Source organism: Notamacropus eugenii, chromosome 2, assembly GCF_028372415.1.
Source record: "Notamacropus eugenii isolate mMacEug1 chromosome 2, mMacEug1.pri_v2, whole genome shotgun sequence".
Classification (NCBI taxonomy): domain Eukaryota; kingdom Metazoa; phylum Chordata; class Mammalia; order Diprotodontia; family Macropodidae; genus Notamacropus; species Notamacropus eugenii.
In genome coordinates, this window is record NC_092873.1 from 357182169 (window position 1) to 357202130 (window position 19962).

At 48.7% G+C, this 19962-nt stretch overlaps 5 protein-coding genes across 12 annotated transcripts; all 5 read left to right on the plus strand.

The window, feature by feature from the left end:
* The first annotated feature begins 1015 nt into the window (after positions 1–1015).
* Positions 1016–1688, plus strand: LOC140528510 (uncharacterized). Of its 3 annotated transcripts, XM_072646401.1 has the most exons (3): positions 1026–1091; positions 1224–1585; positions 1643–1688. In XM_072646401.1, the coding sequence occupies exons 1-3, from the start codon at positions 1026–1028 to the stop codon at positions 1686–1688; spliced, it is 474 nt and encodes a 157-aa protein (XP_072502502.1). The 3 variants fall into 3 exon arrangements, with proteins under 3 accessions (XP_072502501.1, XP_072502500.1, XP_072502502.1); XM_072646400.1 differs by having other exon boundaries at positions 1016–1459; XM_072646399.1 differs by having other exon boundaries at positions 1016–1688.
* A 3459-nt stretch (positions 1689–5147) lies between these two features.
* Positions 5148–5986, plus strand: LOC140528511 (uncharacterized). Of its 2 annotated transcripts, XM_072646403.1 has the most exons (2): positions 5148–5799; positions 5941–5986. In XM_072646403.1, the coding sequence occupies exons 1-2, from the start codon at positions 5324–5326 to the stop codon at positions 5984–5986; spliced, it is 522 nt and encodes a 173-aa protein (XP_072502504.1). In that variant the 5' UTR covers positions 5148–5323. The 2 variants fall into 2 exon arrangements, with proteins under 2 accessions (XP_072502504.1, XP_072502503.1); XM_072646402.1 differs by having other exon boundaries at positions 5148–5986.
* A 3449-nt stretch (positions 5987–9435) lies between these two features.
* On the plus strand, positions 9436–10301 carry LOC140524013 (uncharacterized). 2 transcript variants are annotated; one of them, XM_072638537.1, is made up of 2 exons: positions 9436–10114; positions 10256–10301. In XM_072638537.1, exons 1-2 carry the CDS (start codon positions 9639–9641, stop codon positions 10299–10301), a joined length of 522 nt encoding a protein of 173 aa, XP_072494638.1. In that variant the 5' UTR covers positions 9436–9638. The 2 variants fall into 2 exon arrangements, with proteins under 2 accessions (XP_072494638.1, XP_072494637.1); XM_072638536.1 differs by having other exon boundaries at positions 9436–10301.
* A 3453-nt stretch (positions 10302–13754) lies between these two features.
* LOC140524014 (uncharacterized) lies at positions 13755–14593 on the plus strand. 3 transcript variants are annotated; one of them, XM_072638540.1, is made up of 3 exons: positions 13755–13996; positions 14129–14490; positions 14548–14593. In XM_072638540.1, exons 1-3 carry the CDS (start codon positions 13931–13933, stop codon positions 14591–14593), a joined length of 474 nt encoding a protein of 157 aa, XP_072494641.1. In that variant the 5' UTR covers positions 13755–13930. The 3 variants fall into 3 exon arrangements, with proteins under 3 accessions (XP_072494641.1, XP_072494640.1, XP_072494639.1); XM_072638539.1 differs by having other exon boundaries at positions 13755–14406; XM_072638538.1 differs by having other exon boundaries at positions 13755–14593.
* Positions 14594–17875: 3282 nt separating this feature from the next.
* LOC140524015 (uncharacterized) lies at positions 17876–18882 on the plus strand. 2 transcript variants are annotated; one of them, XM_072638542.1, is made up of 2 exons: positions 17876–18695; positions 18837–18882. In XM_072638542.1, the coding sequence occupies exons 1-2, from the start codon at positions 18220–18222 to the stop codon at positions 18880–18882; spliced, it is 522 nt and encodes a 173-aa protein (XP_072494643.1). In that variant the 5' UTR covers positions 17876–18219. The 2 variants fall into 2 exon arrangements, with proteins under 2 accessions (XP_072494643.1, XP_072494642.1); XM_072638541.1 differs by having other exon boundaries at positions 17876–18882.
* The last annotated feature ends 1080 nt before the right edge of the window (positions 18883–19962 follow it).

The window sequence follows — 19962 nt, forward strand, 5'->3', positions numbered from 1 at the left end:
GAGTCGTCAGCCTCACCTGCAAACCATGATGAGGCATCAGACGAGGACGAGGGGAGAGATTTGAGCTCTTGTCTAAAAGTCCTAGACCCAGACTCAGGTACCATGCCCTCACCAAAATATTTCTTTCTCAATTCGATTCGCCTCTCCCGACATCTCCATCATCAGTCATGAATAGAGAGTACCCAGCAGATAATGAAGATGACACCATCACGTGCATAGTTCTTCATCAGCATGCTGAAATCCCTAGAACTGTTTCGAAGTTTTCTTTTGCCATATCTCCTGCATGCTGTGGGTCACTTGGAGTGGATAATGATCACCACGTCGGAAAGATCCGCAGAGGCCCTTTGTCCCATCCCGGCTAAAGACCCCGAGAAGAAAGCAGACCTCTTTCGAATTGGAGCTTTTATACAAGACAACGACATTTCTTTGGTCTGAATTGTGGCCATCACTCTTGGGTCTTTCTTTGCCGCAATCCGTCTAAGCTTCAACATCGCCTTCAGAGTAGAGTTCCCAGCACCTCCTCTAAAACTATCCACATCCCTTAGGAAGAACCCTGCCCACCCCTCACACACACACACACACACACACACACACACACACACACACACACACACACACACACACACACCCCACGAGTCGTGGAATGATGCACGGAAAAAAAAGATGTGTAATACCCTTGGTCATTGAGGGCAGGCAATGGCAAGGTGAACCAGGAATTGACCAAGGAGAGAAATTTGGCAGAGTAATTAAGGCAAGATGAAAAGATAAGTGATGATTCTAGAGGGCAAAAACAAATGAGATGACGAATTCCCAAAGTTCAAGGAAAAAGTAGATTCAGGAGAAAATAATTTCTTAATTGCATTTTACTTTTCCATCATGATAAACAATAACAGGGAAATCCCCTTACACGTGCTGACAGCCGTTGCTCATCGGGGTATAAAAGAGGCCCGTGGGGCAAGAAGTTTCTCAAACACAAGTTAATCCCTATCCTTGAACCAAAGCTAGAAGATCCATCCGCTGACACCATGGTCAACTCCTGTTGTGGCTCCGTGTGCTCTGAGCGCAGCTGTGGCCAGGAAGCCTGTGAGGAGGCATGCTGCGCCCCCAGCTGCTGCAGACCCAGCTGCTGCCCCTCTGTGTGCTGCCAGCCAACGTGCTGCCAAACGACTTGTTGCCGCCCAACTTGCTGCCGCCCAACTTGCTGTGTGACCAGCTGCTGCCAGCCCTGCTGCCGCCCCAGCTGCTGTCGTCCCGTCTGCTGCCAGACGACTTGCTGCAGAACCACGTGCTGCCGCCCCAGCTGCTGTCTGTCCAGCTGCTGCAGACCAAGGTGCTGCCAGTCCGTTTGCTGCCAACCCACCTGCTGCCGCCCTTCCTGCTGCCAGTCTAGTTGCTGCTCACCTTGCTGCTGCCAAACCACTTGCTGCCGCCCAACTTGCTGCCGCCCCAGCTGCTGTGTGTCCAGCTGCTGCCAGCCCTGCTGCCGCCCCAGCTGCTGTGTGTCCAGCTGCTGCCGGCCCTGCTGCCGCCCCAGCTGCTGTGTGTCCAGCTGCTGCCGGCCCTGCTGCCGCCCCAGCTGCTGTGTGTCCAGCTGCTGCCGGCCCTGCTGCCGCCCCACATGCTGCCAGACCACCTGCTGCAGGACCACCTGCTGCCGCCCAGCCTGCTGTGGCTCCTCCTGCTGCTGAGCACCAGAACAACACCCATTGTCCACACCATCATGCCTTTTCGAGGAAATGCCCCTCTTCCTTCTTATCTCTCACATCGTCTGCCAAGGAAGAACACGCTGACGCCAATGTGCTAGGAGCCAGGGATGAAAACCCCCGTCCTTTGGATGCATACGTCTCAACTTCTTTTCTGACCTTCCCTTTCCATTCTTTGCCAATTGGGGATCAGCTGTGGATTTTGAATGCGGTCATTCAAAAGGGACGAGAGTCCCCCAGCTCTTGGACCTCTCCCTGGCATTCCAAACCTATAGCAAAGTAGTCTCGGACAAACATCAGAATCAGAACGTGTCTACCCAGCATTTCCTGCGTCCGATACCAAGGCAACAAGGTCATTGAAACAGAAAAGACCCTTCCTACGTTCATCCAAATCATAACGTTGCCACGTTTTTCTAGCATTGCTTGTGTATTTGCAAATAAAATTATGACCTCTCCAGAGCTGAACTCCACTATTAACTCCAGAGTGTCTTCTGATTGTATGAAACAGTTTCATGTCCCATGTCATTTCTGCACACATTTGCTAGCTAGGCTCATGTCTCCGATATGGGAGACATAAACCAGAGAAGCTCCAGGATTCATCCAACTGAGATTTCGGCCTGCACTCAAGTGTTCCGGGGAAATTCCATTGAGAAGTTATCACAGTCGAAGACAGCACGATCTCACTTCTTATTTCAAATTAGTAAAAGATAATTTCTCACATTTTCCCTTCCAAATTCTCGCCCACTCTCTACGCGCCACCCCCGCTGCGATCACGGGAAGTGTGGAGTTGGCAGGCGGCAGGCGGGAGGAGTAAGTGGGACGGAAAGGGATAGCTGTGGATATGGAGTGGTTGTCCTTACCAAGGAGAGTCTTCTTTTCATTGGAGACACAAATGAAACAGGAGATATCGGGAGAAGGCATCTGACTAACATGAGAGGAGAAGACGCTAGGAAGAAGGAAGTCTTGGTGAACGACTTCAGCATCTTTCAGGAACATATCAGCAAGGCCTATAGATGGGGGCTTGGGGAAGGGGAGCCATGAGAGGTGGCATGAGGCGTGTCAACGTTTGCGGGACATAGCAAGTATGTGTGTGGTTCTAAGATGAAAAGATATCTAACAGTGATATGAATGATGAATAAATGAGCTATGAGTTATGACCCAGAGAAGAAGCATGGTACCTGACTGTCAAATGGTACCTTGAAGCCATGTCCACCGACTTGGAAAAATCTTTCAGTTTACGGACAACTTACTCTTTTCAGAATTCTGGCCACCTTAGCCGTTACCTAACATCAAGGTGATTCAGCGGAAAACTTCCACCTTGAGTGAAATTAATTTCTTTAGCTCCAAAACCCACAACGATGGATGACAGTCCTTTCAAAGCAGATTACACTGAACAGTGAGACAAAACCGTGGCACCTAAGGAGCGCTCTTTGATTCATTCCATGATCCAAACAACGCAATTTCAAAATAGATAGGCTGATAACTTCATTCCAGTGTCTTACGGACACAAAAGGAAAGCTGTTATCGAAAACTGTGGTGCATTTCTTGTTGGACTATCTGGAGTAGTTCTGTTAAACGTTCTTAAGCTGAATCGTTACGAACCATGGAAATATTGCAAAATGGGAAATGTGAAGGCTTGGTCAGGAAGAACTGAACATTTAATGAAGTCTTTAATATGAAAGCTATTCTATTCGCTAGCTCGAAAACAAGGCCTCTTCTCCTCTCTCACTCTGCACGGAAGGTGACTGAGTTTCCAAAAAGTATGTCAGCATTGCTAAGCTTCAAAAGCATCTACGGGGATGGAAAAGTTCCAGGCATGGCTGTAGTGACAAATGCCCTACTATTCAAAGGAAACTAATAAGTGTTCAATGAACACCCACTGAGTACAAGGCATGGGTCTTAGCAAACAAACACAGGCAAAAAGACAAGTCATTGCCTTCAACCTGTCAAGTACGACCATTTCCAGCTCCACCCAATTTGGGGATTATTTCACATGGACGGAATTCATGGGCCAGAAGGAAAAAGAAGAGCAACTGAACCAGACGACTACGTAGACTGGAATGGGGAAAAAGAAGATGTTGTCAAAATTCATAAAATCTCTCCAGAATTGGAGGCCATGAAGAAATCGATCGAATGCCAGGACTCTAGGAAAAAAGCAAAGCTTCAACCCTGGCATCCATACCGTAAGAAACACCACCTTAGGCAATTATTTTCAAGGTGGTGCTTTTTGTCGCCACATCCCATAATCATTGCTGCAACAAATGATGATCCAATATTTCATGAAATGATGTTTGCCCTTGTCTTTGAGAGCGTGATACAGGACATTCCACGAACTCCTTTGACTGCTTCCTTAAGGAAAACCTGTGAAACCTCTTTCCTTTGACCTACAAGTGTCTCACGTATTTTCTATCTGTTTAAAGCCAGAAAGATCTGGCCGTCAAGGCTGAAAAATTCCGTCTCTAGAGGGTTGGCCTGCTGCTCCTGAACTTCTTCCTCCGTGCTTACTTTGACCACTGGGAAACAGAAACGCTGACAGGAAGGCCAATAAGGTCATTGCCAAAAGACAGGAGCTGCCAAGGCTGTTACTTGACTGGCATAGCCTTTGAGTCGTCAGCCTCACCTGCAAACCATGATGAGGCATCAGACGAGGACGAGGGGAGAGATTTGAGCTCTTGTCTAAAAGTCCTAGACCCAGACTCAGGTACCATGCCCTCACCAAAATATTTCTTTCTCAATTCGATTCGCCTCTCCCGACATCTCCATCATCAGTCATGAATAGAGAGTACCCAGCAGATAATGAAGATGACACCATCACGTGCATAGTTCTTCATCAGCATGCTGAAATCCCTAGAACTGTTTCGAAGTTTTCTTTTGCCATATCTCCTGCATGCTGTGGGTCACTTGGAGTGGATAATGATCACCACGTCGGAAAGATCCGCAGAGGCCCTTTGTCCCATCCCGGCTAAAGACCCCGAGAAGAAAGCAGACCTCTTTCGAATTGGAGCTTTTATACAAGACAACGACATTTCTTTGGTCTGAATTGTGGCCATCACTCTTGGGTCTTTCTTTGCCGCAATCCGTCTAAGCTTCAACATCGCCTTCAGAGTAGAGTTCCCAGCTCCTCCTCTAAAACTATCCACATCCCTTAGGAAGAACCCTGCCCACCCCTCACACACACACACACACACACACACACACACACACACACACACACACACACACACCCCACGAGTCGTGGAATGATGCACGGAAAAAAAAGATGTGTAATACCCTTGGTCATTGAGGGCAGGCAATGGCAAGGTGAACCAGGAATTGACCAAGGAGAGAAATTTGGCAGAGTAATTAAGGCAAGATGAAAAGATAAGTGATGATTCTAGAGGGCAAAAACAAATGAGATGACGAATTCCCAAAGTTCAAGGAAAAATAGATTCAGGAGAAAATAATTTCTTAATTGCATTTTACTTTTCCATCATGATAAACAATAACAGGGAAATCCCCTTACACGTGCTGACAGCCGTTGCTCATCGGGGTATAAAAGAGGCCCGTGGGGCAAGAAGTTTCTCAAACACAAGTCAATCCCTATCCTTGAACCAAAGCTAGAAGATCCATCCGCTGACACCATGGTCAACTCCTGTTGTGGCTCCGTGTGCTCTGAGCGCAGCTGTGGCCAGGAAGCCTGTGAGGAGGCATGCTGCGCCCCCAGCTGCTGCAGACCCAGCTGCTGCCCCTCTGTGTGCTGCCAGCCAACGTGCTGCCAAACGACTTGTTGCCGCCCAACTTGCTGCCGCCCAACTTGCTGTGTGACCAGCTGCTGCCAGCCCTGCTGCCGCCCCAGCTGCTGTCGTCCCGTCTGCTGCCAGACGACTTGCTGCAGAACCACGTGCTGCCGCCCCAGCTGCTGTCTGTCCAGCTGCTGCAGACCAAGGTGCTGCCAGTCCGTTTGCTGCCAACCCACCTGCTGCCGCCCTTCCTGCTGCCAGTCTAGTTGCTGCTCACCTTGCTGCTGCCAAACCACTTGCTGCCGCCCAACTTGCTGCCGCCCCAGCTGCTGTGTGTCCAGCTGCTGCCAGCCCTGCTGCCGCCCCAGCTGCTGTGTGTCCAGCTGCTGCCAGCCCTGCTGCCGCCCCAGCTGCTGTGTGTCCAGCTGTTGCCGGCCCTGCTGCCGCCCCAGCTGCTGTGTGTCCAGCTGCTGCCGGCCCTGCTGCCGCCCCACATGCTGCCAGACCACCTGCTGCAGGACCACCTGCTGCCGCCCAGCCTGCTGTGGCTCCTCCTGCTGCTGAGCACCAGAACAACACCCATTGTCCACACCATCATGCCTTTTCGAGGAAATGCCCCTCTTCCTTCTTATCTCTCACATCGTCTGCCAAGGAAGAACACGCTGACGCCAATGTGCTAGGAGCCAGGGATGAAAACCCCCGTCCTTTGGATGCATATGTCTCAACTTCTTTTCTGACCTTCCCTTTCCATTCTTTGCCAATTGGGGATCAGCTGTGGATTTTGAATGCGGTCATTCAAAAGGGACGAGAGTCCCCCAGCTCTTGGACCTCTCCCTGGCATTCCAAACCTATAGCAAAGTAGTCTCGGACAAACATCAGAATCAGAACGTGTCTACCCAGCATTTCCTGCGTCCGATACCAAGGCAACAAGGTCATTGAAACAGAAAAGTCCCTTCCTACGTTCATCCAAATCATAACGTTGCCACGTTTTTCTAGCATTGCTTGTGTATTTGCAAATAAAATTATGACCTCTCCAGAGCTGAACTCCACTATTAACTCCAGACTGTCTTCTGATTGTATGAAACAGTTTCATGTCCCATGTCATTTCTGCACACATTTGCTAGCTAGGCTCATGTCTCCGATATGGGAGACATAAACCAGAGAAGCTCCAGGATTCATCCAACTGAGATTTCGGCCTGCACTCAAGTGTTCCGGGGAAATTCCATTGAGAAGTTATCACAGTCGAAGACAGCACGATCTCACTTCTTATTTCAAATTAGTAAAAGATAATTTCTCACATTTTCCCTTCCAAATTCTCGCCCACTCTCTACGCGCCACCCCCGCTGCGATCACGGGAAGTGTGGAGTTGGCAGGCGGCAGGCGGGAGGAGTAAGTGGGACGGAAAGGGATAGCTGTGGATATGGAGTGGTTGTCCTTACCAAGGAGAGTCTTCTTTTCATTGGAGACACAAATGAAACAGGAGATATCGGGAGAAGGCATCTGACTAACATGAGAGGAGAAGACGCTAGGAAGAAGGAAGTCTTGGTGAACGACTTCAGCATCTTTCAGGAACATATCAGCAAGGCCTATAGATGGGGGCTTGGGGAAGGGGAGCCATGAGAGGTGGCATGAGGCGTGTCAACGTTTGCGGGACATAGCAAGTATGTGTGTGGTTCTAAGATGAAAAGATATCTAACAGTGATATGAATGATGAATAAATGAGCTATGAGTTATGACCCAGAGAAGAAGCATGGTACCTGACTGTCAAATGGTACCTTGAAGCCATGTCCACCGACTTGGAAAAATCTTTCAGTTTACGGACAACTTACTCTTTTCAGAATTCTGGCCACCTTAGCCGTTACCTAACATCAAGGTGATTCAGCGGAAAACTTCCACCTTGAGTGAAATTAATTTCTTTAGCTCCAAAACCCACAATGATGGATGACAGTCCTTTCAAAGCAGATTACACTGAACAGTGAGACAAAACCGTGGCACCTAAGGAGCGCTCTTTGATTCATTCCATGATCCAAACAACGCAATTTCAAAATAGATAGGCTGATAACTTCATTCCAGTGTCTTACGGACACAAAAGGAAAGCTGTTATCGAAAACTGTGGTGCATTTCTTGTTGGACTATCTGGAGTAGTTCTGTTAAACGTTCTTAAGCTGAATCGTTACGAACCATGGAAATATTGCAAAATGGGAAATGTGAAGAATATGATTGATTGGAGGCTTGGTCAGGAAGAACTGAACATTTAATGAAGTCTTTAATATGAAAGCTATTCTATTCGCTAGCTCGAAAACAAGGCCTCTTCTCCTCTCTCACTCTGCACGGAAGGTGACTGAGTTTCCAAAAAGTATGTCAGCATTGCTAAGCTTCAAAAGCATCTACGGGGATGGAAAAGTTCCAGGCATGGCTGTAGTGACAAATGCCCTACTATTCAAAGGAAACTAATAAGTGTTCAATGAACACCCACTGAGTACAAGGCATGGGTCTTAGCAAACAAACACAGGCAAAAAGACAAGTCATTGCCTTCAACCTGTCAAGTACGACCATTTCCAGCTCCACCCAATTTGGGGATTATTTCACATGGACGGAATTCATGGGCCAGAAGGAAATAGAAGAGCAACTGAACCAGACGACTACATAGACTGGAATGGGGAAAAAGAAGATGTTGTCAAAATTCATAAAATCTCTCCAGAATTGGAGGCCATAAAGAAATCGATCGAATGCCAGGACTCTAGGAAAAAAGCAAAGCTTCAACCCTGGCATCCATACCGTAAGAAACACCACCTTAGGCAATTATTTTCAAGGTGGTGCTTTTTGTCGCCACATCCCATAATCATTGCTGCAACAAATGATGATCCAATATTTCATGAAATGATGTTTGCCCTTGTCTTTGAGAGCGTGATACAGGACATTCCACGAACTCCTTTGACTGCTTCCTTAAGGAAAACCTGTGAAACCTCTTTCCTTTGACCTACAAGTGTCTCACGTATTTTCTATCTGTTTAAAGCCAGAAAGATCTGGCCGTCAAGGCTGAAAAATTCCGTCTCTAGAGAGTTGGCCTGCTGCTCCTGAACTTCTTCCTCCGTGCTTACTTTGACCACTGGGAAACAGAAACGCTGACAGGAAGGCCAATAAGGTCATTGCCAAAAGACAGGAGCTGCCAAGGCTGTTACTTGACTGGCATAGCCTTTGAGTCGTCAGCCTCACCTGCAAACCATGATGAGGCATCAGACGAGGACGAGGGGAGAGATTTGAGCTCTTGTCTAAAAGTCCTAGACCCAGACTCAGGTACCATGCCCTCACCAAAATATTTCTTTCTCAATTCGATTCGCCTCTCCCGACATCTCCATCATCAGTCATGAATAGAGAGTACCCAGCAGATAATGAAGATGACACCATCACGTGCATAGTTCTTCATCAGCATGCTGAAATCCCTAGAACTGTTTCGAAGTTTTCTTTTGCCATATCTCCTGCATGCTGTGGGTCACTTGGAGTGGATAATGATCACCACGTCGGAAAGATCCGCAGAGGCCCTTTGTCCCATCCCGGCTAAAGACCCCGAGAAGAAAGCAGACCTCTTTCGAATTGGAGCTTTTATACAAGACAACGACATTTCTTTGGTCTGAATTGTGGCCATCACTCTTGGGTCTTTCTTTGCCGCAATCCGTCTAAGCTTCAACATCGCCTTCAGAGTAGAGTTCCCAGCTCCTCCTCTAAAACTATCCACATCCCTTAGGAAGAACCCTGCCCACCCCTCACACACACACACACACACACACACACACACACACACACACACACACACACACACCCCACGAGTCGTGGAATGATGCACGGAAAAAAAAGATGTGTAATACCCTTGGTCATTGAGGGCAGGCAATGGCAAGGTGAACCAGGAATTGACCAAGGAGAGAAATTTGGCAGAGTAATTAAGGCAAGATGAAAAGATAAGTGATGATTCTAGAGGGCAAAAACAAATGAGATGACGAATTCCCAAAGTTCAAGGAAAAATAGATTCAGGAGAAAATAATTTCTTAATTGCATTTTACTTTTCCATCATGATAAACAATAACAGGGAAATCCCCTTACACGTGCTGACAGCCGTTGCTCATCGGGGTATAAAAGAGGCCCGTGGGGCAAGAAGTTTCTCAAACACAAGTCAATCCCTATCCTTGAACCAAAGCTAGAAGATCCATCCGCTGACACCATGGTCAACTCCTGTTGTGGCTCCGTGTGCTCTGAGCGCAGCTGTGGCCAGGAAGCCTGTGAGGAGGCATGCTGCGCCCCCAGCTGCTGCAGACCCAGCTGCTGCCCCTCTGTGTGCTGCCAGCCAACGTGCTGCCAAACGACTTGTTGCCGCCCAACTTGCTGCCGCCCAACTTGCTGTGTGACCAGCTGCTGCCAGCCCTGCTGCCGCCCCAGCTGCTGTCGTCCCGTCTGCTGCCAGACGACTTGCTGCAGAACCACGTGCTGCCGCCCCAGCTGCTGTCTGTCCAGCTGCTGCAGACCAAGGTGCTGCCAGTCCGTTTGCTGCCAACCCACCTGCTGCCGCCCTTCCTGCTGCCAGTCTAGTTGCTGCTCACCTTGCTGCTGCCAAACCACTTGCTGCCGCCCAACTTGCTGCCGCCCCAGCTGCTGTGTGTCCAGCTGCTGCCAGCCCTGCTGCCGCCCCAGCTGCTGTGTGTCCAGCTGCTGCCAGCCCTGCTGCCGCCCCAGCTGCTGTGTGTCCAGCTGCTGCCGGCCCTGCTGCCGCCCCAGCTGCTGTGTGTCCAGCTGCTGCCGGCCCTGCTGCCGCCCCACATGCTGCCAGACCACCTGCTGCAGGACCACCTGCTGCCGCCCAGCCTGCTGTGGCTCCTCCTGCTGCTGAGCACCAGAACAACACCCATTGTCCACACCATCATGCCTTTTCGAGGAAATGCCCCTCTTCCTTCTTATCTCTCACATCGTCTGCCAAGGAAGAACACGCTGACGCCAATGTGCTAGGAGCCAGGGATGAAAACCCCCGTCCTTTGGATGCATACGTCTCAACTTCTTTTCTGACCTTCCCTTTCCATTCTTTGCCAATTGGGGATCAGCTGTGGATTTTGAATGCGGTCATTCAAAAGGGACGAGAGTCCCCCAGCTCTTGGACCTCTCCCTGGCATTCCAAACCTATAGCAAAGTAGTCTCGGACAAACATCAGAATCAGAACGTGTCTACCCAGCATTTCCTGCGTCCGATACCAAGGCAACAAGGTCATTGAAACAGAAAAGACCCTTCCTACGTTCATCCAAATCATAACGTTGCCACGTTTTTCTAGCATTGCTTGTGTATTTGCAAATAAAATTATGACCTCTCCAGAGCTGAACTCCACTATTAACTCCAGAGTGTCTTCTGATTGTATGAAACAGTTTCATGTCCCATGTCATTTCTGCACACATTTGCTAGCTAGGCTCATGTCTCCGATATGGGAGACATAAACCAGAGAAGCTCCAGGATTCATCCAACTGAGATTTCGGCCTGCACTCAAGTGTTCCGGGGAAATTCCATTGAGAAGTTATCACAGTCGAAGACAGCACGATCTCACTTCTTATTTCAAATTAGTAAAAGATAATTTCTCACATTTTCCCTTCCAAATTCTCGCCCACTCTCTACGCGCCACCCCCGCTGCGATCACGGGAAGTGTGGAGTTGGCAGGCGGCAGGCGGGAGGAGTAAGTGGGACGGAAAGGGATAGCTGTGGATATGGAGTGGTTGTCCTTACCAAGGAGAGTCTTCTTTTCATTGGAGACACAAATGAAACAGGAGATATCGGGAGAAGGCATCTGACTAACATGAGAGGAGAAGACGCTAGGAAGAAGGAAGTCTTGGTGAACGACTTCAGCATCTTTCAGGAACATATCAGCAAGGCCTATAGATGGGGGCTTGGGGAAGGGGAGCCATGAGAGGTGGCATGAGGCGTGTCAACGTTTGCGGGACATAGCAAGTATGTGTGTGGTTCTAAGATGAAAAGATATCTAACAGTGATATGAATGATGAATAAATGAGCTATGAGTTATGACCCAGAGAAGAAGCATGGTACCTGACTGTCAAATGGTACCTTGAAGCCATGTCCACCGACTTGGAAAAATCTTTCAGTTTACGGACAACTTACTCTTTTCAGAATTCTGGCCACCTTAGCCGTTACCTAACATCAAGGTGATTCAGCGGAAAACTTCCACCTTGAGTGAAATTAATTTCTTTAGCTCCAAAACCCACAACGATGGATGACAGTCCTTTCAAAGCAGATTACACTGAACAGTGAGACAAAACCGTGGCACCTAAGGAGCGCTCTTTGATTCATTCCATGATCCAAACAACGCAATTTCAAAATAGATAGGCTGATAACTTCATTCCAGTGTCTTACGGACACAAAAGGAAAGCTGTTATCGAAAACTGTGGTGCATTTCTTGTTGGACTATCTGGAGTAGTTCTGTTAAACGTTCTTAAGCTGAATCGTTACGAACCATGGAAATATTGCAAAATGGGAAATGTGAAGGCTTGGTCAGGAAGAACTGAACATTTAATGAAGTCTTTAATATGAAAGCTATTCTATTCGCTAGCTCGAAAACAAGGCCTCTTCTCCTCTCTCACTCTGCACGGAAGGTGACTGAGTTTCCAAAAAGTATGTCAGCATTGCTAAGCTTCAAAAGCATCTACGGGGATGGAAAAGTTCCAGGCATGGCTGTAGTGACAAATGCCCTACTATTCAAAGGAAACTAATAAGTGTTCAATGAACACCCACTGAGTACAAGGCATGGGTCTTAGCAAACAAACACAGGCAAAAAGACAAGTCATTGCCTTCAACCTGTCAAGTACGACCATTTCCAGCTCCACCCAATTTGGGGATTATTTCACATGGACGGAATTCATGGGCCAGAAGGAAAAAGAAGAGCAACTGAACCAGACGACTACGTAGACTGGAATGGGGAAAAAGAAGATGTTGTCAAAATTCATAAAATCTCTCCAGAATTGGAGGCCATGAAGAAATCGATCGAATGCCAGGACTCTAGGAAAAAAGCAAAGCTTCAACCCTGGCATCCATACCGTAAGAAACACCACCTTAGGCAATTATTTTCAAGGTGGTGCTTTTTGTCGCCACATCCCATAATCATTGCTGCAACAAATGATGATCCAATATTTCATGAAATGATGTTTGCCCTTGTCTTTGAGAGCGTGATACAGGACATTCCACGAACTCCTTTGACTGCTTCCTTAAGGAAAACCTGTGAAACCTCTTTCCTTTGACCTACAAGTGTCTCACGTATTTTCTATCTGTTTAAAGCCAGAAAGATCTGGCCGTCAAGGCTGAAAAATTCCGTCTCTAGAGGGTTGGCCTGCTGCTCCTGAACTTCTTCCTCCGTGCTTACTTTGACCACTGGGAAACAGAAACGCTGACAGGAAGGCCAATAAGGTCATTGCCAAAAGACAGGAGCTGCCAAGGCTGTTACTTGACTGGCATAGCCTTTGAGTCGTCAGCCTCACCTGCAAACCATGATGAGGCATCAGACGAGGACGAGGGGAGAGATTTGAGCTCTTGTCTAAAAGTCCTAGACCCAGACTCAGGTACCATGCCCTCACCAAAATATTTCTTTCTCAATTCGATTCGCCTCTCCCGACATCTCCATCATCAGTCATGAATAGAGAGTACCCAGCAGATAATGAAGATGACACCATCACGTGCATAGTTCTTCATCAGCATGCTGAAATCCCTAGAACTGTTTCGAAGTTTTCTTTTGCCATATCTCCTGCATGCTGTGGGTCACTTGGAGTGGATAATGATCACCACGTCGGAAAGATCCGCAGAGGCCCTTTGTCCCATCCCGGCTAAAGACCCCGAGAAGAAAGCAGACCTCTTTCGAATTGGAGCTTTTATACAAGACAACGACATTTCTTTGGTCTGAATTGTGGCCATCACTCTTGGGTCTTTCTTTGCCGCAATCCGTCTAAGCTTCAACATCGCCTTCAGAGTAGAGTTCCCAGCTCCTCCTCTAAAACTATCCACATCCCTTAGGAAGAACCCTGCCCACCCCTCACACACACACACACACACACACACACACACACACACACACACACACACCCCACGAGTCGTGGAATGATGCACGGAAAAAAAAGATGTGTAATACCCTTGGTCATTGAGGGCAGGCAATGGCAAGGTGAACCAGGAATTGACCAAGGAGAGAAATTTGGCAGAGTAATTAAGGCAAGATGAAAAGATAAGTGATGATTCTAGAGGGCAAAAACAAATGAGATGACGAATTCCCAAAGTTCAAGGAAAAATAGATTCAGGAGAAAATAATTTCTTAATTGCATTTTACTTTTCCATCATGATAAACAATAACAGGGAAATCCCCTTACACGTGCTGACAGCCGTTGCTCATCGGGGTATAAAAGAGGCCCGTGGGGCAAGAAGTTTCTCAAACACAAGTCAATCCCTATCCTTGAACCAAAGCTAGAAGATCCATCCGCTGACACCATGGTCAACTCCTGTTGTGGCTCCGTGTGCTCTGAGCGCAGCTGTGGCCAGGAAGCCTGTGAGGAGGCATGCTGCGCCCCCAGCTGCTGCAGACCCAGCTGCTGCCCCTCTGTGTGCTGCCAGCCAACGTGCTGCCAAACGACTTGTTGCCGCCCAACTTGCTGCCGCCCAACTTGCTGTGTGACCAGCTGCTGCCAGCCCTGCTGCCGCCCCAGCTGCTGTCGTCCCGTCTGCTGCCAGACGACTTGCTGCAGAACCACGTGCTGCCGCCCCAGCTGCTGTCTGTCCAGCTGCTGCAGACCAAGGTGCTGCCAGTCCGTTTGCTGCCAACCCACCTGCTGCCGCCCTTCCTGCTGCCAGTCTAGTTGCTGCTCACCTTGCTGCTGCCAAACCACTTGCTGCCGCCCAACTTGCTGCCGCCCCAGCTGCTGTGTGTCCAGCTGCTGCCAGCCCTGCTGCCGCCCCAGCTGCTGTGTGTCCAGCTGCTGCCAGCCCTGCTGCCGCCCCAGCTGCTGTGTGTCCAGCTGCTGCCGGCCCTGCTGCCGCCCCAGCTGCTGTGTGTCCAGCTGCTGCCAGCCCTGCTGCCGCCCCACATGCTGCCAGACCACCTGCTGCAGGACCACCTGCTGCCGCCCAGCCTGCTGTGGCTCCTCCTGCTGCTGAGCACCAGAACAACACCCATTGTCCACACCATCATGCCTTTTCGAGGAAATGCCCCTCTTCCTTCTTATCTCTCACATCGTCTGCCAAGGAAGAACACGCTGACGCCAATGTGCTAGGAGCCAGGGATGAAAACCCCCGTCCTTTGGATGCATACGTCTCAACTTCTTTTCTGACCTTCCCTTTCCATTCTTTGCCAATTGGGGATCAGCTGTGGATTTTGAATGCGGTCATTCAAAAGGGACGAGAGTCCCCCAGCTCTTGGACCTCTCCCTGGCATTCCAAACCTATAGCAAAGTAGTCTCGGACAAACATCAGAATCAGAACGTGTCTACCCAGCATTTCCTGCGTCCGATACCAAGGCAACAAGGTCATTGAAACAGAAAAGACCCTTCCTACGTTCATCCAAATCATAACGTTGCCACGTTTTTCTAGCATTGCTTGTGTATTTGCAAATAAAATTATGACCTCTCCAGAGCTGAACTCCACTATTAACTCCAGAGTGTCTTCTGATTGTATGAAACAGTTTCATGTCCCATGTCATTTCTGCACACATTTGCTAGCTAGGCTCATGTCTCCGATATGGGAGACATAAACCAGAGAAGCTCCAGGATTCATCCAACTGAGATTTCGGCCTGCACTCAAGTGTTCCGGGGAAATTCCATTGAGAAGTTATCACAGTCGAAGACAGCACGATCTCACTTCTTATTTCAAATTAGTAAAAGATAATTTCTCACATTTTCCCTTCCAAATTCTCGCCCACTCTCTACGCGCCACCCCCGCTGCGATCACGGGAAGTGTGGAGTTGGCAGGCGGCAGGCGGGAGGAGTAAGTGGGACGGAAAGGGATAGCTGTGGATATGGAGTGGTTGTCCTTACCAAGGAGAGTCTTCTTTTCATTGGAGACACAAATGAAACAGGAGATATCGGGAGAAGGCATCTGACTAACATGAGAGGAGAAGACGCTAGGAAGAAGGAAGTCTTGGTGAACGACTTCAGCATCTTTCAGGAACATATCAGCAAGGCCTATAGATGGGGGCTTGGGGAAGGGGAGCCATGAGAGGTGGCATGAGGCGTGTCAACGTTTGCGGGACATAGCAAGTATGTGTGTGGTTCTAAGATGAAAAGATATCTAACAGTGATATGAATGATGAATAAATGAGCTATGAGTTATGACCCAGAGAAGAAGCATGGTACCTGACTGTCAAATGGTACCTTGAAGCCATGTCCACCGACTTGGAAAAATCTTTCAGTTTACGGACAACTTACTCTTTTCAGAATTCTGGCCACCTTAGCCGTTACCTAACATCAAGGTGATTCAGCGGAAAACTTCCACCTTGAGTGAAATTAATTTCTTTAGCTCCAAAACCCACAACGATGGATGACAGTCCTTTCAAAGCAGATTACACTGAACAGTGAGACAAAACCGTGGCACCTAAGGAGCGCTCTTTGATTCATTCCATGATCCAAACAACGCAATTTCAAAATAGATAGGCTGATAACTTCATTCCAGTGTCTTACGGACACAAAAGGAAAGCTGTTATCGAAAACTGTGGTGCATTTCTTGTTGGACTATCTGGAGTAGTTCTGTTAAACGTTCTTAAGCTGAATCGTTACGAACCATGGAAATATTGCAAAATGGGAAATGTGAAGGCTTGGTCAGGAAGAACTGAACATTTAATGAAGTCTTTAATATGAAAGCTATTCTATTCGCTAGCTCGAAAACAAGGCCTCTTCTCCTCTCTCACTCTGCACGGAAGGTGACTGAGTTTCCAAAAAGTATGTCAGCATTGCTAAGCTTCAAAAGCATCTACGGGGATGGAAAAGTTCCAGGCATGGCTGTAGTGACAAATGCCCTACTATTCAAAGGAAACTAATAAGTGTTCAATGAACACCCACTGAGTACAAGGCATGGGTCTTAGCAAACAAACACAGGCAAAAAGACAAGTCATTGCCTTCAACCTGTCAAGTACGACCATTTCCAGCTCCACCCAATTTGGGGATTATTTCACATGGACGGAATTCATGGGCCAGAAGGAAAAAGAAGAGCAACTGAACCAGACGACTACGTAGACTGGAATGGGGAAAAAGAAGATGTTGTCAAAATTCATAAAATCTCTCCAGAATTGGAGGCCATGAAGAAATCGATCGAATGCCAGGACTCTAGGAAAAAAGCAAAGCTTCAACCCTGGCATCCATACCGTAAGAAACACCACCTTAGGCAATTATTTTCAAGGTGGTGCTTTTTGTCGCCACATCCCATAATCATTGCTGCAACAAATGATGATCCAATATTTCATGAAATGATGTTTGCCCTTGTCTTTGAGAGCGTGATACAGGACATTCCACGAACTCCTTTGACTGCTTCCTTAAGGAAAACCTGTGAAACCTCTTTCCTTTGACCTACAAGTGTCTCACGTATTTTCTATCTGTTTAAAGCCAGAAAGATCTGGCCGTCAAGGCTGAAAAATTCCGTCTCTAGAGGGTTGGCCTGCTGCTCCTGAACTTCTTCCTCCGTGCTTACTTTGACCACTGGGAAACAGAAACGCTGACAGGAAGGCCAATAAGGTCATTGCCAAAAGACAGGAGCTGCCAAGGCTGTTACTTGACTGGCATAGCCTTTGAGTCGTCAGCCTCACCTGCAAACCATGATGAGGCATCAGACGAGGACGAGGGGAGAGATTTGAGCTCTTGTCTAAAAGTCCTAGACCCAGACTCAGGTACCATGCCCTCACCAAAATATTTTTTTCTCAATTCGATTCGCCTCTCCCGACATCTCCATCATCAGTCATGAATAGAGAGTACCCAGCAGATAATGAAGATGACACCATCACGTGCATAGTTCTTCATCAGCATGCTGAAATCCCTAGAACTGTTTCGAAGTTTTCTTTTGCCATATCTCCTGCATGCTGTGGGTCACTTGGAGTGGATAATGATCACCACGTCGGAAAGATCCGCAGAGGCCCTTTGTCCCATCCCGGCTAAAGACCCCGAGAAGAAAGCAGACCTCTTTCGAATTGGAGCTTTTATACAAGACAACGACATTTCTTTGGTCTGAATTGTGGCCATCACTCTTGGGTCTTTCTTTGCCGCAATCCGTCTAAGCTTCAACATCGCCTTCAGAGTAGAGTTCCCAGCTCCTCCTCTAAAACTATCCACATCCCTTAGGAAGAACCCTGCCCACCCCTCACACACACACACACACACACACACACACACACACACACACACACCCCACGAGTCGTGGAATGATGCACGGGAAAAAAAGATGTGTAATACCCTTGGTCATTGAGGGCAGGCAATGGCAAGGTGAACCAGGAATTGACCAAGGAGAGAAATTTGGCAGAGTAATTAAGGCAAGATGAAAAGATAAGTGATGATTCTAGAGGGCAAAAACAAATGAGATAACGAATTCCCAAAGTTCAAGGAAAAAGTAGATTCAGGAGAAAATAATTTCTTAATTGCATTTTACTTTTCCATCATGATAAACAATAACAGGGAAATCCCCTTACACGTGCTGACAGCCGTTGCTCATCGGGGTATAAAAGAGGCCCGTGGGGCAAGAAGTTTCTCAAACACAAGTCAATCCCTATCCTTGAACCAAAGCTAGAAGATCCATCCGCTGACACCATGGTCAACTCCTGTTGTGGCTCCGTGTGCTCTGAGCGCAGCTGTGGCCAGGAAGCCTGTGAGGAGGCATGCTGCGCCCCCAGCTGCTGCAGACCCAGCTGCTGCCCCTCTGTGTGCTGCCAGCCAACGTGCTGCCAAACGACTTGTTGCCGCCCAACTTGCTGCCGCCCAACTTGCTGTGTGACCAGCTGCTGCCAGCCCTGCTGCCGCCCCAGCTGCTGTCGTCCCGTCTGCTGCCAGACGACTTGCTGCAGAACCACGTGCTGCCGCCCCAGCTGCTGTCTGTCCAGCTGCTGCAGACCAAGGTGCTGCCAGTCCGTTTGCTGCCAACCCACCTGCTGCCGCCCTTCCTGCTGCCAGTCTAGTTGCTGCTCACCTTGCTGCTGCCAAACCACTTGCTGCCGCCCAACTTGCTGCCGCCCCAGCTGCTGTGTGTCCAGCTGCTGCCAGCCCTGCTGCCGCCCCAGCTGCTGTGTGTCCAGCTGCTGCCAGCCCTGCTGCCGCCCCAGCTGCTGTGTGTCCAGCTGCTGCCGGCCCTGCTGCCGCCCCAGCTGCTGTGTGTCCAGCTGCTGCCGGCCCTGCTGCCGCCCCACATGCTGCCAGACCACCTGCTGCAGGACCACCTGCTGCCGCCCAGCCTGCTGTGGCTCCTCCTGCTGCTGAGCACCAGAACAACACCCATTGTCCACACCATCATGCCTTTTCGAGGAAATGCCCCTCTTCCTTCTTATCTCTCACATCGTCTGCCAAGGAAGAACACGCTGACGCCAATGTGCTAGGAGCCAGGGATGAAAACCCCCGTCCTTTGGATGCATACGTCTCAACTTCTTTTCTGACCTTCCCTTTCCATTCTTTGCCAATTGGGGATCAGCTGTGGATTTTGAATGCGGTCATTCAAAAGGGACGAGAGTCCCCCAGCTCTTGGACCTCTCCCTGGCATTCCAAACCTATAGCAAAGTAGTCTCGGACAAACATCAGAATCAGAACGTGTCTACCCAGCATTTCCTGCGTCCGATACCAAGGCAACAAGGTCATTGAAACAGAAAAGTCCCTTCCTACGTTCATCCAAATCATAACGTTGCCACGTTTTTCTAGCATTGCTTGTGTATTTGCAAATAAAATTATGACCTCTCCAGAGCTGAACTCCACTATTAACTCCAGACTGTCTTCTGATTGTATGAAACAGTTTCATGTCCCATGTCATTTCTGCACACATTTGCTAGCTAGGCTCATGTCTCCGATATGGGAGACATAAACCAGAGAAGCTCCAGGATTCATCCAACTGAGATTTCGGCCTGCACTCAAGTGTTCCGGGGAAATTCCATTGAGAAGTTATCACAGTCGAAGACAGCACGATCTCACTTCTTATTTCAAATTAGTAAAAGATAATTTCTCACATTTTCCCTTCCAAATTCTCGCCCACTCTCTACGCGCCACCCCCGCTGCGATCACGGGAAGTGTGGAGTTGGCAGGCGGCAGGCGGGAGGAGTAAGTGGGACGGAAAGGGATAGCTGTGGATATGGAGTGGTTGTCCTTACCAAGGAGAGTCTTCTTTTCATTGGAGACACAAATGAAACAGGAGATATCGGGAGAAGGCATCTGACTAACATGAGAGGAGAAGACGCTAGGAAGAAGGAAGTCTTGGTGAACGACTTCAGCATCTTTCAGGAACATATCAGCAAGGCCTATAGATGGGGGCTTGGGGAAGGGGAGCCATGAGAGGTGGCATGAGGCGTGTCAACG

Excerpts from the sequence above, each read along its gene's own strand:
- LOC140524015 (XM_072638541.1), top strand. The coding sequence starts at position 18,220 with ATGGTCAACTCCTGTTGTGGCTCCGTGTGCTCTGAGCGCAGCTGTGGC.
- LOC140528510 (XM_072646399.1), top strand. The coding sequence starts at position 1,026 with ATGGTCAACTCCTGTTGTGGCTCCGTGTGCTCTGAGCGCAGCTGTGGC.
- LOC140524013 (XM_072638536.1), top strand. The coding sequence starts at position 9,639 with ATGGTCAACTCCTGTTGTGGCTCCGTGTGCTCTGAGCGCAGCTGTGGC.
- LOC140524014 (XM_072638538.1), top strand. The coding sequence starts at position 13,931 with ATGGTCAACTCCTGTTGTGGCTCCGTGTGCTCTGAGCGCAGCTGTGGC.
- LOC140528511 (XM_072646402.1), top strand. The coding sequence starts at position 5,324 with ATGGTCAACTCCTGTTGTGGCTCCGTGTGCTCTGAGCGCAGCTGTGGC.